Source organism: Limanda limanda, chromosome 21, assembly GCF_963576545.1.
Source record: "Limanda limanda chromosome 21, fLimLim1.1, whole genome shotgun sequence".
NCBI classification, from domain to species: Eukaryota; Metazoa; Chordata; class Actinopteri; order Pleuronectiformes; family Pleuronectidae; genus Limanda; species Limanda limanda.
The window spans coordinates 17513719-17532042 of record NC_083656.1 but is presented as its reverse complement, the minus strand read 5'-3'; the positions used below and the strand labels follow the sequence as shown (position 1 = coordinate 17532042).

General features: G+C 41.9%; 1 protein-coding gene across 3 annotated transcripts in view; it reads left to right on the top strand.

Annotated features, from left to right (window-relative positions):
- The window catches only part of mprip (myosin phosphatase Rho interacting protein), a 40240-nt gene that overhangs the window by 14826 nt on the left and 7090 nt on the right, over positions 1 to 18324 (top strand). For all 3 annotated transcript variants that reach the window (XR_009683280.1, XM_061094631.1, XM_061094630.1), the window contains exons 4-15: positions 268 to 419; positions 511 to 595; positions 719 to 890; positions 1074 to 1509; positions 4547 to 4673; positions 5661 to 5741; positions 8155 to 8211; positions 8654 to 8722; positions 9138 to 9227; positions 9423 to 9532; positions 9919 to 10483; positions 10976 to 11113. Coding sequence is in view for 2 of the 3 variants with exons in the window: in XM_061094631.1 (XP_060950614.1) it covers positions 268 to 419; positions 511 to 595; positions 719 to 890; positions 1074 to 1509; positions 4547 to 4673; positions 5661 to 5741; positions 8155 to 8211; positions 8654 to 8722; positions 9138 to 9227; positions 9423 to 9532; positions 9919 to 10483; positions 10976 to 11113 (2082 nt within the window). In the remaining variant the exon portion in view is untranslated. The remainder of the gene's footprint in view (positions 1 to 267; positions 420 to 510; positions 596 to 718; positions 891 to 1073; positions 1510 to 4546; positions 4674 to 5660; positions 5742 to 8154; positions 8212 to 8653; positions 8723 to 9137; positions 9228 to 9422; positions 9533 to 9918; positions 10484 to 10975; positions 11114 to 18324) is intronic.

Below are 18324 nucleotides of genomic sequence, written 5' to 3'. Positions count from 1 at the left end.
AAACCCTGATGGAACTCCCATCAGATATGGAATCAAACCAGTGACTCAAGCATCCTGTTTACATTTTCTCCACGTTTGCTCATTTTAAGATCCACTCTTGCACTTCCTTTTAACTGCCCCTGGTGTTGTAATACTTTATTTAATAATCTGATTAAGTTAACCTTCCCCTTTGCTATTATTTAATTCTCTGTATACAGTTATTCATTCAAAGGGTAAAGTAATACACTCTGATGTACAATAAACAGTATTGTCATGTTTCTCCTGTAGCCAAGCACGCTGCCTCAGGGAACCGTGAACATGAACCTCTGCGCAGACGTCATCGACGCTGAGCCCAAGACCGGCCAGAAGAACTCCCTGTGCATCATCACGCCAGACCAGGAGTTCTTCATCAGAGGAGAGAATAAAGAGATCATCAATGGGTGAGTTGTCTGGCTGTGGCTGTTACTGGCTTGGGCAGGGTTCAGAAGTTCATGAGCAGCTGTCAGAAACACTCTTGTGTGTCTGTTTCAGGTGGAGTGAGCAGCTGGTGGTTTACCCCCGCACCAACAAACAGAACCAGAAGAAGAAGCGCAAGGTGGAGCCTGCAACCTCCCAGGTTAATCTCTTTCACATCATACAAAAAGGACGCGTGTCATAGCTTGATAACACACACCCTCATTTAGTGTTCCTTTACATTACTGTTATATTATATACTGTACTTTTATATGCTCATCACCAGGAGCCAGGTCCAGCCAAGGTAGCATTGACTGGCTCTGGTATCCCTGAGGCAGAGAAGGTTCCAGACTCCAGCTCCTTAATCTGGCAGGAGGAGCTGAACCAGAGGGAGGCTGAGGGAGCTGTAGTCTGGGCCACTGCTGATGTGCCCCTAGGATCACCACTGCCCTCCACAGGTAAGGAGGAAAAGCAGCTTTTTTACAGAGGAACCCTGTATAGTGTGTATAAAGTGTTTTAACGGATCAGACGTTGTAAATGTTCTGTAAGTAACACACACAAATCAGCTAACGTGAAGATATTAACAGACGAAACAGTACAAATTGTTCAGACGTTCTGTGACACCCTCTGTTCTTGTCAAGGTGAATGTGCGTCTGTGGGCCACGGCTCAGATGCAGGCTCAGTCAATGGCGACGAGGTGGACCGGGGAAGCCTGCCAATGCTCAGCTCTGTGCCGCAGCCACCCAGTGACGTTCTCTCCCCCTCCGGATCCTGCTCCAGCCTGGGAGGAATCCCACGCTGCCTCTCCCCAGCCCCCAGCGACCCCTTTCCCTCTGGCAGCTCCCTGCTCTCCAATGGCTCGCACATCAGCGGCTCGGTCAGCTCTTTGGACTCGGATGCCAGCGGCAGCACAGTGACCAGCACAGACAGTCACCCGAGGGGCAGTCATCCCTACAGCCACCACGACACGCCGCGGTCCAGGCGGCTGGAGGCTGATGCCAGAAAGGCAGAGAAGAGGAGTCGGTATAGGAGCCCTGACAGGCAGGAGAGGGAGGTCGTCCTCAGCCCTGAGAGGAGGTCAGCATCTGTTTTTGTATTCATCCATAATGGTGTCCCTAAATGTCCCTTTTTATAGTTTCTCTCATACCTGACTTTAAATCAGTGGTTCCCAATTTATTGACTTGTGCCAAATACAAACACACTGTAAACAGCTAACAGAATTACCTGTGTTTCCACTTTCAGCCTCTGAAGCAGATAGCGATGTAAAATACAAAAAACATTTGATGGCTTTACCATTTGGCTTCCATTGCATTTCCCCTAAAGTCTATGACATTTTTTTTTAAAACATATAAACCCGGCAAACTCAGAAGAAGTCAAGATATCATTATTTTGAATTAAAGACCATTGATCTAATATTTAGACCCAACCTAAATAGATTTTTGGGGCATTCCCAATACTGCTGATAGGCAGTAAAACATTTCTGATACAGATGTATATTTAAATATAAGCACAGCCTCACTTTGACTGATGCAGAAATTATTATTTTTTACTGAAAGAGGCCTGTATGACAGAAGAACATAAAATGACATGTGGGTGAGACTATAGAGGAAGTGATATAGTTAGTCTGATAACACCTCACTCTCCTCACTGACAAGTGAACAGTTGAATCAGTCTGTTATTTAACCTGATGAACCAGCTTAGTAGACTGCCTTCTTCGAATCTCAGCTCTGTGCTACAGACTCCGTGCTCTGGAAATACTTGTGCCGTAGGCTTATCCTTTTAAAGGCATGTATACACACACGCAGACACACACATGCACAGAGTCTAGTGACGCACAAAGCTTTTGATGTGCACTCCCACAACTGTGGTTTTAATGGAAGAGAGGGAAACGCTGTATTTGGTGAAATGAAGACGTATGGAGATTTGTCATGTGCTCAGAATAACCCACTTCTGTTTGAGTCTCTGAGAAAATCTTGTTCTTACAAATCGCTCCTCCCCTGCACTGTTCTCTTATTTATTCCCCCCCGCCCTGGCGGCATCTGTGGCAGGAGACATTATGAATGACTTCATTCTCATGAACATGCATCCCCTTCTTGGGAACACCGTATCTCAGGAACGTCTCAAGAAAATGTCTTCAAATTTGGACTGCAGTGTGACCTGATAAGATCGGTGGTCAAAGGTGACCACAAAAGATGTTCTTGGCCATGACTCCATAACTAATTCACCAAGTTTGACAAATTTGCCTTTAATGATTAAGTGATGGTCCAAAAGGCCAAAGGTCAGCCCCACTCTGACATCATGATGTAACCTCTCCGGCTATTGTTCAACACCATGTAAGGAAGAGAAGGGGAAATTGTGACCATATTCCAAGAAACTTGATTGGTTGGTGGAGGCATCAAACCGTGAGGTGCCCATGTTAGTATCAGCTCTCACAATCTTTCCATTCAGTAATCTGCCTCTTGACCCCTGTGCTGTTCATGGAGAGGTCACAGGTCTCACACACACAAACCAGAGGCAGCAACATTTCAAACAGACCAGTCGGGTTAGGTGGGGGCATCTTTTTCCTCCAGGCCTGCTTCCTGCTTCATTCAGTTGCTCCATCCATACCAGGCATGAAAGGAAAGGGAGGAGTGCCCACATACTAACTCTTAAGCACATTACCCAAGTGGACCACTTGAGCCAGTCTGGGGTTTGAGCAGACGTGCCTCGGACTTAAGCTCCTTCTAAGACACGAACCTTGCCACATACGTGTGATGGCAGTGTCACATCAGCCTCCTGAATAAGTGCTGGAGTCCCATTTATGACACAGTCCTCAAAGATCATATTTCTACAATCTTGCCTTTATTTAATTCTATCTGTTTTATTTTTAGTCTTACATTTTTATTTATTTTTAATTCTTTCCTAAGTCTTTGTGTTATTGCTAACACACTCTTATTGATCTCTTATTTCATGTCTTTTGATTTTATTGTAAAGCATTTTGAGCTGCATTTTATGTATGAAAGGTGCTGTGTAAATAAATGTATTATTATTATTATTAGCCAGGAATCGTGATTGACAAATATTATTAAGTTTGATTAAAATCAGGACAGTTTAACGCAACCCTCTTGCATTAGATTTTTTATTGTAACAAATATACAAAAGCTTTCCTGGAATAAGGCCTGGAACACATTAAGGTCATATGGTGGATGTTTGGCCTCACACTGTCCTTATCCCCTCTCCCTCATTCCCTTTTAAGGACAGCAGCTTTGGTTGGAGAGTCCCCAAATAAGGGCAGAATTTAGACAAAAGAGTAATATAATTTCCCACTGACTCTCACCATCTTTCTCCCTCTAATGCAGATTCCTCCCTCACTTAACAAAGATCCTGTGTGGGAGTGTGTCAGAGTTGGTAGCGTGATGTGTCACAGTTTGAGGAAGGTTGCAGATGAACACCAGGGAGCGTAGGCTGTTACCGCTTTCCCTCAGTTCTCCAGATGCAGTTTTTCACAAGTGACCTAATGTAGGATACCTCTTTGATTTTCAGATTTAGGACCAGGTGGCTGTAGTCCTTAGCCTCCTTAAGTCTCTTCGATCTTCACCTTGACTTGTTAGGCATTTATCTGGCTCAGCTAGCAAAGCCGTGTTAGTCGAAGCTTTGATTCCTCCATGGTGACCTGCCTGAAATGTATTCCTAGATTACAGCTAACATTCTCGTGCTGTTTGCTATTTATACAGTAGCATTGACATGGTATTTACAATGACTAAATATATATTGTCTTTCAGTGGCATGGCTGTGTTTGCACTGAGCTAGGCTGCAGGCAACCATAGAAGCAGCTACAAGCTGCTTCAAAATAAAAGTTTGCCATTGGAACTCTTTTTTTAAGTAATGTGCAAAAGTTATAAAGCTAGAAAAAAAGAGATTAGAGAGCTTTTGGTAATCAGGCCCGGCATGGATGTACAGTAAACAAAAACACATGATCTCCACAGTGTAATTAAATGTTTTGTCCTGTCTCTGCCTGCTGTGCCACCCCTCACATGAACACTTTGTTGTGAGCAGATAATCACCTGCTTGGGAAAAAAAATATTTGAATCAATGTTGCCTAACTCTTTTTGTCTGCATGTGTTTTGGTTTGCAGTCGCTCTGGCGTTATTGAGAAGCTGGAGGCCTTGGAGCTGGAGAATCAAGAGAAAATGGAGGTGGAAGAGTTGGGGAGGACCGGAGAGAGACAGGGCCGAAGTGAGCACAGGCGCTTCCACAGAGAGGTAATGTGTTTGTGCACTTGGACAATGGTTTACAATAGATACGGCGAAACTTGTAAACTGTCTTTTTTAAACAACATCACATGACAGAGCAGATGTGAACTCAGCTCTGGACCCGCCAGCCTGGCTTCTGCCTTTTTTTAATTCTTCTATCCGAGCACTTCCCCCCACTCCTCCTCCATCTTTCCCCTTCACCCTCTTCCCTCAAACTTTCCCTCTCGCTGTCCTGTCGTTGTTTTGTTTGTAGGTCAGAGGTCAGCCGCGTGTGCTTTATTCATTTCCAGTTTCCATTCTGTGGTGGGATTCCCCTGGCGATTATGCTTCCCTTTCCCACCCTGGCCCTCAGTGCGCAGATAAAATGACTTTGGAAACACAGAGACCAAACAACACTGATGCGCTCAGTCACAGTCAGACACTGTTAAACATGTGGGCTGTTTTGTCTTGGCCCTATATCTTTGTCAGACTTGTGAAAATATCACTTACGTGTACAGTTTAAGACGCCAAGACAGCTTGTGTGCGTCATTCCGCACACACTCACACACAAACATAGAAACTGAGATGTTTGGAACTAATGATGAAGACACTTAGAACTGCTTGCTTATCAGGTCTTTACGATCATGATGTCACCCTCACTGATTACACTGCCTTGTGCATTCCCAGTGTATGTTAGTGGTCACTTGATATACTTTTTCAAGCAAGTTAGTTTGGACACAGATCAAAACTCATATGGAGCCAATACGCTTGTGTGGGCAGAGAGAGTTTTAGTTTGAAAACACCATTTTTCAAACAAAAATGTAGTATGGCTGTAGCCTACAGGTGATTTGTGATATTTGTCTTTCAATGTTGACTCTTGCTTTATTAACATGCGTTTGTGTCACATATCCATGATGCTTTTAATCTTCTATATCATCATTTATATTCTCATGTTTTTCATGATTAATTCACATTATATGTCTGTAAAATAAACATAGAAAAACTTATTTTCCGCAGGGTCGCGACTTCCCCTCCACCCTGCCCCCTCTGAGGAGAGCCAAGTCCCTGGACCGAAGGACCACTGAGTCAGTCATGACTGTGAGTGTTTCATCTCATCTCTTTAGTAAAACACCATCCTCTCTAGGTGCAACCCTGGCAAGTTGTGATGCATGAAAACATACGTCATCCAAATATTTTTGAAGAGTAAATGACAAGTTATTTAGACCAGGGAGTGTGTATTAGTAGAAGAGGATGAAATGCATCTTGTTTATAAATGAAAGGACTCGTGGAAGCTGTTTCAGGCAAGTTACTATTTATAAAGAAGTTATCTGATAAGGTGTTATAGAAAACGCAGAATCAGCTATCGATGTTTACAGAAGTGCGTGTTCGTGTCATTAGGTTGAGACATTAGTGTCAGTAAGCAGTTGCCCACTTGTGTAAGGGTTATGGTTCGGGTTAGTTACTACACATGTGTTACTATCAGAGAGACAAATCATTTTATCAACAAAATTTAACCAATAAATTGCTTGTCAAGGCTCACTAACAGTCAAAAATCCCACAGCAGTCAGGTTGTTTTCATTCAAAACTAAAAGTGTAAATAACCAGACTGTTCAACATGCCATTGATAACATTGTAATTTTCTACTGGTAAAAATTACAGAAAATCCATGTTTAATTAACTGATCATTTCTCTCACAGTGAGGGGAAGCGTCTAAATCTGCAGAACTAGCTGCTTGATTCTTCCCAGAATGCTCCTGAATAAAAGGGGGATGTGCAACTGACAAACTATTGCACTTTTGGAGGGGCTTTAGTGATAGAGACTGGTCCTCAGAGCTCAGGCGCGGGGAATTCAGTCAGCAGACGACGAGGTTTAAGTTTGGATTTTGTACTGATTGTGTTTGACATTAACTAACGCACAATCGGCAAAATTTCCCTCAGAAGGCCGGTGTGTTTCAGTGAGTCTGTACTCCTCTAGACAAAGCCTCTCCTGTTCCCGCTAAGCTGTAGGATCCAGGGTCAGCTTCAGTGCCAGATCTTCAGCTGAGCGGAGCGAAGTCGCTGGGTTGTTGTTGGGGCTGGGAAACTGGAATCAGTTAGGTAACAGCGTTAGGAGAATTAAACATTGAGAAAGGTCTGTGTGGACATTCTCCGACAGTATGCCACTGGGTTTACGTGGCAGCTTTTGAAAACAACTTTTCCCAGAGTTTGATGTGGGGGGGTGGAAGTGGAGAAATATGATACACACATATAGGCCTGTCACGATAACACATTTTTCTGTGCGATTAATTGCCCCAGAAATTATTGCGATAAGCGATCTGCATCGATCTCATTTTTAGCCTTATGCGAGCGGAGTTGACGGAAATCCGTAAAAAATTATCGCTCATTTTAATTTATCGCGCAATTAATTGATTTATTGCATATCGCGACAGGCCTACACACATAATATCAGTATTTTGAGAAGCAGTCAGTCACTAAACAAGATTTCCTTTTCAACCCAACCAGATATTTTTGTGATTTTAAACCTCCAGCCTTGACCTTTGAAAATTAGCATTTATCCAAACTCACGACTGTTATCTGATTTCACATTGTGTGAAAACACCTGACATCAGTGTGTAGTTAAGTTGTTGTGTGTAGTAAGCTGCCTTTTTCCCTAACAATTCTTTGGCCTTGATGTGGTGGTGCGAAGGTGTGGGTGTTGTAGGCCAAACCTCCATGCTGCAGGGGGCAGTGCAGCCCCCTCCTCTCCAGGTTATATACCTTATTCTGCTCCCCTTGTGTGCAGATTGTGCCCACTGCGTGCACCCATTTTTGTGCGATGAGTGCCCTGATACGTGTGTGTGAATGTCACAACTTACCACTGCTTCCTCAGGCCATTTTTCACATTCATGAGTGTTAGGTCACGGTCACACATATGCGAATGCAGGTAAATGTTGTGGGTCAATGTTCAACGGTCTAACCCCACGCAAAGCCACGCTGGATTTGCTTTGACACAGGAAGCGACTGTTTTTCTCGCACCCTCACTCAGATTGGAAGTGAGCAGCAGGCCTTAGGTTTGCTGTTCTCATATGTGTGACTGTGCCCTTAGTGTTTCTCCCACTGTGTGGAATAACAGCAGACTACACCAGTGATTGAGCATTGGAGCTGGAGTAGCACAGAACAGCAGCAAAGTCTGGCAGAAGTTGCCCCTGTCCAGTGGTTCACATTTAGACCATCTCTCTTCCACAGCTTGTAATTAGTCTCATCCATGGGTCGGGTCAACTTCTACCCCCAGCATGTGTTTCTGCTTCTTACAGTCACATCAGTCAGAGTCATTTATAAATTGTTGTATGGGTGAATTGTTTTAGTCTGTGTTATGTTGCTGTTTTTTAAGGTTAGTGCTGGTCATCCATTGCAGCACTTTTTAATGAAAAAGTCACATGGTGTGTATTTTACTGCCTGTTTGCATGTTGACCGTTTGTACACATTTCAATTCTATTACAGATAATTTCAATATTCTTTCCTACTTTTTTCAGCCGGATTTACTGAACTTCAAGAAAGGTTGGATGGTGAAGCTGGATGAGCAAGGCCAGGTACCATTAAGTACTAATTTCTCAAGTCATAACCTACGATTTTCATTTAACTGGTATATAAAATTTCATACAACAGAAAGACGGACACAGGGCCGTAAATGACCATATGTCACGGGCATTTATATTTAGAAAACTGGCTTGAGTGTTGTAGTCAAAAGCGAGTTCAAACTGCATCTGAATGTCCACCCGCTGAATGTCTGTATCCTTCTGTGACATGTGTTGCCAGACTTTGAAGCCATCTCTTCAATCGACCTAAAAGACGAGGGTGGAGCCTGAAGGCTTTAAAGTAGATCTTTGTATGATGTGATTGACATGCCAACTCTGCTGCCACGAAGAGTAGTTTTTATCGACAGACAGGATGTTTAATATGATATGTCTTCTCTAACATGCTGTCCAGAACTCTGTCTTCAGATTTTCTCTTATTTTTTTCTCCACATTGTAGTGGAAGAAATACTGGTTTGTGTTGACGGATCACAGCCTGAGATACTACAAGGATTCAATAGCAGAGGAGGTGAGCTTATAAGTTTTAATTTCAGTATCATTGCAAACTCTTCCTAGTTCAGACCTGGCATTTAAATGCATCCTGAGAGATCCGATCACAACTGGCCAGCACTTAGTTCATCTGTTCATACCTGGCATAAAAATTCTGAATGTGTCTCCTGTGACCACTTCTAATCAGATCTCACTTCCCAGCTCTTTATGCAAATACACAAATGCATAATTTCTGTTTGGGAGGACAAAATTACGTCTTGACCCAATGAGTTTACACTGGGCACTCGCGTGTGGTCACTCGCGTCCTATGGACATTTGGTTCGGAAACTGAATTTAGAACTAACCACTTGTGATCTGATCATTCAGTTCGTAAGTGTCTATCAGGCCTAAATCAATGTTTCATGTTGGGCGTGTCTTATCTTTCCTCATCTCAGGCCGCTGACCTGGACGGGGAGATTGACCTGTCCACTTGCTACAATGTAACGGAGTACCAGGCTCAACGCAACTATGGTTTCCAAATACATGTAAGATGCTTTGTACGACTATGAATGTTTGTTTATTCAGGCAATTATATTAGCATTGAATATTATAACCCCGATTTTAACTGTTTAGTGTTTTTGCCTCTGTTCGCTGTACTTCTCTATTTTTGTTGCATTATAGAGCTGTGTCTTTTGTTATGGTCATTCAATATATAATTCATGGTGCTTTAATATGTTTAGACGCGGGAGGGAGTGCACACTCTGTCCGCCATGACGGCAGGTATACGCAGGAACTGGATCCAGGCGGTCATGAAGAACGTCAGGCCCTCCACTGCCCCTGACGTGGCCAGGTCAGCACACTCATGTCAAATGTATCACACATTTCAGCCAGAATGATGATAAATGATGCATGAAAATGGTATGTGAAAAAGGATTCTGTATAGTTTTTCCAATACAACATGGTATCATTCTTTTGATTTAAAGAAGTGACCGTAAGTCTTCTGCATTCTGTGTTTAAAGTCATAAAGTAATGAAGCCAACATGAAATATTACATTTAGATCCCCTGTTAATAAATGTTGGTGTTGATATACATTACAGTGACTTTCCCACCTCAGAGTTACAAGCTACCAATACACAAATCTCAGCTGTTTGCGACAAAGTGGAAACTGGCCTTCAGGTTTTTGGGTCCATCACTTTGAGGCTGAAACTTACCTTTTTCTTTTCTCTGCATTCCAGCTCGACTGAGGATCATGGCTCCTTCTCTGCTTTGGAAGGTCTGGTTAGACCAGACGTCACTAAGGACTCCCCTTCAACAGAGGCCTCTGTAGAGAGAGAATCCGCTCCGGGTATCACAAAGAGCCGGGCGCGCGAGCGACGACGAGAAGGCCGCTCGAAGACCTTCGACTGGGCAGAATTCCGACCTATCGCTCAGGCTCTGGCTCAGCAGAGGGCACAAGAGGCTGAGTGCCTTCAGGCAGACTTGGGAGAGCTCGAGCGGAGCCGGAGGCGGGAGGAGAGGCGGAAAAGGTATGAGTCTGTGACCAGCTCATCGACAGAGCCCACATCCCCTAAAGAGGCAGGGAGGACAGACTATGAGAGTGGAGATGGGGTTGGACAGTCGGCTTCATTAGGTCCCATGTCTTTGGAGAGGCAGCAGAGGGTGGAGGAGGTGATAGAACAACACTGGCAACAGGTGGAGAAGACACCCATACGGGACGAGAGAAGGGTGGCCCTGCCCACCACAGCACAAACCAGAGAGACGGCAGAGTTGGAGCAGCTGTTGGAGAATTACAAGCAAGGGGTATATTACCTTTTTTAACCTCTTCCTAATCTATTGCATCAGTTTAAAATTAACTGAGTAAATACAAGCAAACTGGAATCATTTCATTATGTAGAGATATACTCTACGTAAACATTGGCCCCGCAAGGTCCAAGGCGGTTTGAAACACTAGGTTGCATTATTAGCCATGTGCTGTGCAGCACATAAATGTAGAGTTTATATATAGATTTGATCCTAAATGTCATTTTAAAATCACTATTAATGTGTTTTATCAAAGAACAGTTGTATAATTTATTAGTTTCACATGATATCTTTAACTAATCAATCACCAACTAATAATTATCCTGTTTTGCTACATTTCTCTCCTCATGTGGTACAGTGCAATTGTCTCCTTAAATGATTTGTATAATTGGTCATGTAACTTTCCGCTGTAAACTACTGAGTCAACATAGTTGAATAGCACATCCTTGAAGAACTTGTTAGCTAATCACAGGTTGCCTCCTGCTTCTGCAGATCGAGGACCTAAAGTTACACTTGCAGAGCTGTCACCAGCAGCTCATCGACTCCAACAATCACAAACAGTTGTTGGAGCAGCAGCTGAGAACAGCTCTGGAGCGAGAGCAGGACGTCCGCACAGGTTACATCTCTCCGGTGAGTGACGACTCTCTGTGTCTCCAGTATGCAGCTTCATTGGACTTTATGTGGCTCTGCTGTGAAGGGAAGTCCTGGAACAGATTTCATGTGTTATACTTAGTCAAGCTGTATTTTTCCCTTCATTTTGTAACATTCTCTGCATGTTGTATTTTACGATACGAAAACATCAAACTGACCTTGAAACAACAAAGTGGCTACAGATATGTGCCTTTGCATGAGTTTATTGCATGTGAAAAAGCATCAAGGTCTTAATACAAAATTGGCTTCTACTAGTTAATCTCCTCTCTTTGTCGTTGGTCTGTTACGATACCTGAAATCATGCCAGCAGTTACTTGGGTATTGCATTGATTATGGACCAAACAACGGCAGTGTAACGGTCCTGATTTGACTTTCAGAGGATCGTGTGACTCTAAATGGAAAAAAATTGCAAATTAGTTATTTTTTAAATCAGCTTTGTAGAAATAATAAGGCTGCAACTTGATGTTAAAAGGAAAACGAGAAAAAGAGGAAGTGAATTTGAAATAGAGATGGGTGATGCAAAAATATCAATAATTATCACAATATTAATAATATATTTGCATTATGCAAGCATATTGAGGAGGTATAGGACATTATTGATCAACCTCAAATTTGCAAAAAGAAAAGAAAACTTTCATCCTATTATAATTTGTAGCCATATCACCCAGCCCTGATTTGAAAATAAAATGAAAAACGTCAAGATTTCACTTTTAATGTATGTCTTTTCATGAAATCAGTACAAAAATAGAATACATCTATTGTCAGTTTTATATTTTACATTTAGTATTATGTTTTCAGGTTTATATTTCATTTTTATTGGAAAAAATATTTGTAAGTTCTCTATTTTAGATATTTCAAATTCTGTATTTGCTTCCTTACTTATATTAAATTGTAGCCTGATTCATCCTAGTAGTTCACTAAAGTAGTTATTTACTTTCACCTTACATTTTTCTTTAGAGTCATTGTTTCTGCATAATAGTTGTTGAAATGTTTGACCCAACATGTCTGAATAATAACCTCTCGGCTTGTTTTCTAATTATTTGCATGGACATCAGATTCCCATCTTCTATTAACTGCTATGAAGATCATCCATATGTTATTCTGTTAACAAGTATTGTTTGTAGCTGTACAATGACACAAAGGTATGATGTTGAATACATTGTTGTGTTTGTGTGTCGATGCATTGATTGTTTTTGTCAGAGTGGGACAGAGTGAATACTTTTTAGATGATTTAATTGGTTTACAACTGAGTTCAAATTAGACTTTGCTGTGACTATTAGGATACAGTGTGTGCATTGTTTTGTGCTGCCTCTTGTAGACATAACAATCAGGTGGCTTGCAATGAATTAAAAAGAACATTAAAAAATATATAAGTCTATATTAGACTTATGTTGAATAATACGATTCACTATCTCCATTCAGAAAATAATTGCTCTGGTACAAAACATGAGTTTGGACCAGAAAACATCAGAAATGTGTGTAGGACCTGGTATTCCTTCCATTCTTGAGTAAACCTTCCAGCTGAAACTAATATTGCATTACTTACCACTTTAAGTAACTTTTAACCATTTAATGTGCATGCTCTGTTATGATTAACTAACCCCAGCCATTAAACCTCTTTCCTTTTACTTTTTATTTCCACATTCAAACTCAGGGGATTTTGAATTTCCTTTGAATCGCTGTTCATGTATCATAATTTGGGATCATCATGTGGGAATGCTAATTTTAATATCACTGTTTAATAGAAATTCGAGCAAAATGATTGATAGATAACGCTGAAAATGATTAGCAAGCTTTATGTCTCCCCTGCTTTGTGTTAACCAACTGTCTGGTCCCCTTTTCCAAGCTGGAGCACCCTTTGGGTCTGGAGGCTGATGTGACGCCTCAGACGAAGAGGCCCGAACTGGTTAGTTCTCAAGCACAGAGTTTAACAAAGAAGTATCAGGAGACCAAAGAGCTCCTGAAGCTGCAAGAACTGAAAAAGCGCAATATGCAAGCACAGCTTGGCCTCTCGCTTTCTCACCTCCCCATCACGGAACCTTACTTTTCTGATCCATCGATTCTGGAAAGCCCTCCCCCTGAAACTGTTCAAAAAACTGTTAGCATCTTGCTCCAGGCCAGCTCAGAGGCAATTCAAGAACTAGAAGACTTGATAAGTGGTAAATCGCTTACTCTAACAGAGCTTGGGAAAGTGATGAAATCCTATACTTATAATCAAGCCACAACAGAGACACATCAACTTCAGAAGCTCTCGGAGACATGGAAGTACCAACAGGAGATGGACAATGAAACGATAAAAAACAGTTTAGCCAAGGCAGGTGAAATCATCCGTCAATATGAAGCCCGTCTTCTTACCATGGAGGATTTGGTGGGGAAAGTTCAGAAGCAAGATTTGGAACGTCTACAAAGCCCCTACGGCCCCCTATCAACAATTGAAAACCATTCAGAGACAAATGAGATGACAGTCGGAATGCTCTCTCAGAGGGTTGAACTTTTAACAAATGAAAATGGAGCTCTGAAACAAAGCTGTCAGGAAATAGTAAACCAACTGACTGAGGCCGACAGAGAAATAGACAGACTGAAAGCTGAGCTGATCAGCCAGCAGGGCGGCAAACAGCATCATCTAGTAATGGAAGAGTTGAAAAGATTAAAGGCTGAACTGGCTGAAAACCAAGCTAACGCCATAGACAGGGAGTATTATGAGAGGGAGCTGAATGAGAAATCCTTGAGGCTCCATGAGGCTCTTGTCACGTTGGAGGAGCTTGGCAGCACCCTTAAAGACACCGAGAAGAAGCTGCAGTTGAAAGATGCCACATTGAAAGGTCTTGGCTTCCCGACAGATTATGAGGATGAGGAGTTGCAGCCAGAAAAAGAGCAACTCAACGAGCTACTGGAAGCCTCACAAACAAAGCTATTTGAAATGGAGGCAAACCTGCAGTCCACAGAGCAGCGCTGTATTGAACTGGACGCTAGGAACAGTGAACTAATGGCACTAAACCAGGAATATCAGAAAGTCAGTGGAGAGAAACTAGAAGAAGCAGAAAATGAAATAAGAATGCTAAAAGAGAAGTTAGAAATTGAGAAAGGAAGAGCTGAAATGACCGTTGGCGAGTGTGTTGCAGCAGGAAAAAAGCAGGTCGATGATGAAGAACTTATAAAGCAAGTAGTGGAAGAGGTTGAGATGAGATCTGAGGCAATTAATCAAGTTGTAGAGATGTTAGGAAAGGTAGATGTTAATGTAGAGAGAATGCGTAGTGATTTAAAAAGCACTTTATTTGGTTCTTTGAAAGAAGAGCCATTCCATGTGAGCCCAAAAGATGTGAGGTTGGTAGTGGAGGGAGAGTTCTGGAGTCAGCTGTTGGGCACCTCTGAAATACTTCCAGAGGAAACTTATTGCAGCGGTGGGAGAAGTGTGGCAGAACAGATGATGGCACAGAAGAGGCTGATGATCTTGACGAGAGGGATATGTTCAGAAGCAAATGTTTGCAGTGAAGTAGCGACTAAGCCCGATTTTGAATCCATGTACAGTTGGTTTGACAATGAAAGGAATGCAATGATTCTTCAAGAGTTAACTGAGACATTGGAGGCGGAGTCAAACAGTTTGAAGCAGCTTGCGTCGAAGGTAAAGCTTGATAAAGATGACATGCTCCTGTCCATGGCTCAATCAAGCTTTGGTCATGAGCAGAAACAGCCCTGTGACTATTTGCTTGAAGCTTTCAAAGAAGCCTGCACGTCTTATGTGATCATTAGGTTGAACGTCCAGCATGAGAAAGAGCTAAAGCATAAACAGACAGAAGTTCAAACTTGTGGCTTAGACTGCCCCAATTGTCCCAAATTAAGAGAAGTTGTCAGAGATCTCCAGTCCAAATTAACCGATCTTCAGGGTCGGCTAGCTGAGGCATGTCTAAAAACCACTACAGGGCCCCAAACTTTGATTCAGATTGAAGGAGAGGCCATTGATTCATTGGATAAAACCATTGAGTTACAAGACATGATAGCAAGTCATAGAAAGGAGCTTCGAGAAGTCAAAGATGGCTATGAGGAGGAAGCTGAAAAGATGAGGCAGGAAATGGAAGAGCTGAGGAGCATGATGAGTCCAGTCAACCCAGAGAGGACCTCGACAGATGGGTGTACTGCCTCAGATCACGCTTCGGCCCAAACTCCAACCCTGAAGCAGCGCATTCAAGAGCTGGTGACCCAAGTTTCAGTCATGACGGAAGAGATGAAGCGACGCAAAGAGCAGGGCGACGTTTCAACTCAACGGCTGAAATACGAGAAAGACCTGGAAAAACTGAAGGTGGAAGCGCTCCTTGTCCTTGCCGTCCTCCATCTGTGATGCCTTGTGTCCCTTTGTGGCATTCCCAGATCCCTCTTCTTCCCCCCGTCCCCTACTGCCTTTTCCTAACCTTCCTAACACTGTCGCTCTTGTTCCGTAAACCACTTTTCCCCTGTCTTGCATGAAAACTAACCTCATTTAAGTTGATGTGATCATTGATGCTGCAGTAGTTGTGTACCGAGGAACCCATTTTGTTGAAGCTTCATCGCCATCACTCGCTGAATTATAAGTAACTGATAAATTATATGATGTATGAAAACAATCCAACAAACATTTGTTTTATTTGATTATTGAAGGCTACCATGTTAGAAATGAGTTCCTCAGTAAGTCTGCTTATTAATCTAACCCTTTGATTCAGCTATGCCTTGTTAACGTGTTAAAGGCAAAGAGTTGACCCTCATGTTCTTTTAAAATATTTAGAATCAAAATCACCAGATATCATTTGGGCTGTAAGATTAATTTGTGTGGGTCTTATCTCTTTTCCTTTGGCTGTTGTTTACTAACAAATTAAATGAAATCCCCTGTTTCTCCCAATAACCGTCGATGACATAACATTTCAATTCTTTGAAGAAGTCATGTTAGCTCAATTGGTTAGCTTTTTCTAGAGCTCCACTGCATCTCAAAGTCTTCAGAAGCAAATAAAGTTGTTGGCTCAGGCTACACCCATTCGATACCTTTTTGATTCTCAAACAGCATATAAAATAAAATAAAAGATTGCTTAACCTTGCATTAGTAATCCTTTTCTATGCTAACACACCTTAAAGGGTGTATTGTGCGTGCCAGTGTCACAAAACATACTAGATACAATGATGAAAAGTAAGTTGAGAAAATAATTTTCTCGGACTGACAATGAAGAGGAACCAATCACAAAGCAATGGGGGTGAATGCATCATCGTTTCGAAAAGATCTCCATTTTTGGTGTAACGTAGCAGTAGTGATGCCTTTTTAAAACGTGTTAATATGGATGTAGTCTCAATTGTGATTGTGTCACCGAAATATGGAACGTTGGTTACACAATGAGTAGTTATACAGTCCTTGGGTTCGTATCCAATAACTTAATTTGCTGTTCAAAGCAGGAATATGTGGTTGAAAGCTCTAGAAAAGGCTAGCAAGGATACCTTCTCCCCGAGTGTTTTATCAAACTACTATTTTGATACCACATGTTTTCTCACTGGTTTTTGGCCCTGCAGATAGTTTCATTTTTTGTTGTATTGGTTTGGAGATGAAGGGAATTCTGCCCGTGTTGTCAAAGCATATAATTATGGTATTTCATAAAAACTCGACAGATCCAGTACATCATTTATTTATCAAAGCTCAGCAATAATGCTGTAAGCTATGGAGTTTGCATCCTGAACCATAACATTTTGATATATAGTCCATGGTAAAAGACAAAGAAGAAAAAACTGTTCTCAGTGATGTTGTCTGAAACCTTCAACAGCAACACACCATTCTCCAAATGTAGAATTGTAATGGTCTCTGTACGACAAATGAAACGTATCCATGCCAGGTTTCTCAAGTCCTATGAAAATCTAACTGAAACTATCTGCATGGCTGGACACAACAAAGGTTACAGTATATGGGGAAATATTTGATCTTAAATTGAATAGACTGTCTGTTTCCGACTTTCTTGAGTCTTTTCATGGGATTTGATGTGAGAAATACAGAATATTCTAACTTACGTGGTTTATTAAAACTTTTTTAAACGTGTTGTATACAGGGATGGAACAACTTTCCGAGGGAAAGACTGAATACATCATGTTTCTACCTGTAGTATTTGAGATACCTTAGTATTTTTATGGTTATTCTGTTCTATTTCACCTTAACTTCAGTAATGGTGTTGGTAATTCTGGTTTTATATTTTATTCATGTGGTCTTAAATCTAACTTTTTAAACCAGCAGAATCTAACAAATATTGTAGAAGAAATTATAATGATACAAATAATAGATGCAAAGCAACTGAGGCTAACTGTCAGTTTTCAGTTTGCTATGATGAACCACATGGGTGACGTTCTGACTTACGTTTGAAAAGCAAGATTTACTTGTGTTGATGTATTTAAAAGTGTGTTGGATATTGAGATACTCAGACAATGGGTATATGTCCCTTCCATGACTTAGGGTATACTGTATTTACACACAGGCATAGCCTGACATGGCTCTAATTAAAGCTGCTGCTTGGTCTGATGTCAGAGCAGGAAGTTTACATTTGCTCTGTGGGGGAGACGTTTCACCGTCTCACAGTAGTTTCCTGGGTCTGAGCTCTCAGGGGGTTTTATCCCTGTGAAAACACACTGGACCTCCATTTCCTCTGTTTGGCTGAGAGAGAGGAGGGGGCACAGCCCTCGACTGAGTCCTCAGATTAGAGGCAGTGAATAGAGAACGGAAGCAGGGTCAGCTTTTGGGTTGGGCTAGAGCAAAGGCCATTGAAATCCCCTATTGTGGAAACTTGCAGTATAGTTATATTAGCAGTGTAATGTAATATTTCTCTGTCCTATCCCGCACATCGCTTAGAGGTGCTAGTTTGACAAGCTGATCTCAAAAAGGCCAAATAATTATGATATGCAGATTGTCATTTCAACAGTTTGGAAGATGGATGTGATCATTTCAAGTTTGAATGTTGGGTTGAGAATAGTAAATGGCGGCTGTTAGAACACTCTCCTCTCATTGTCACTTCATTCCTTTACTGTATTGTGTATCATGTCCTAGCTCTTAACCCTTTTGTGCTCACACAGGCTCTACTTGCTCGTGGCTAACAGGCTGTGGCTTGCAAGTTATTTGCTGGAGATAACTGGATGATCTGCTCTGGCTTATACTGTAGGACCCAGGGTTTCTTTTCTCCTGCCCAGCTCATATGAGT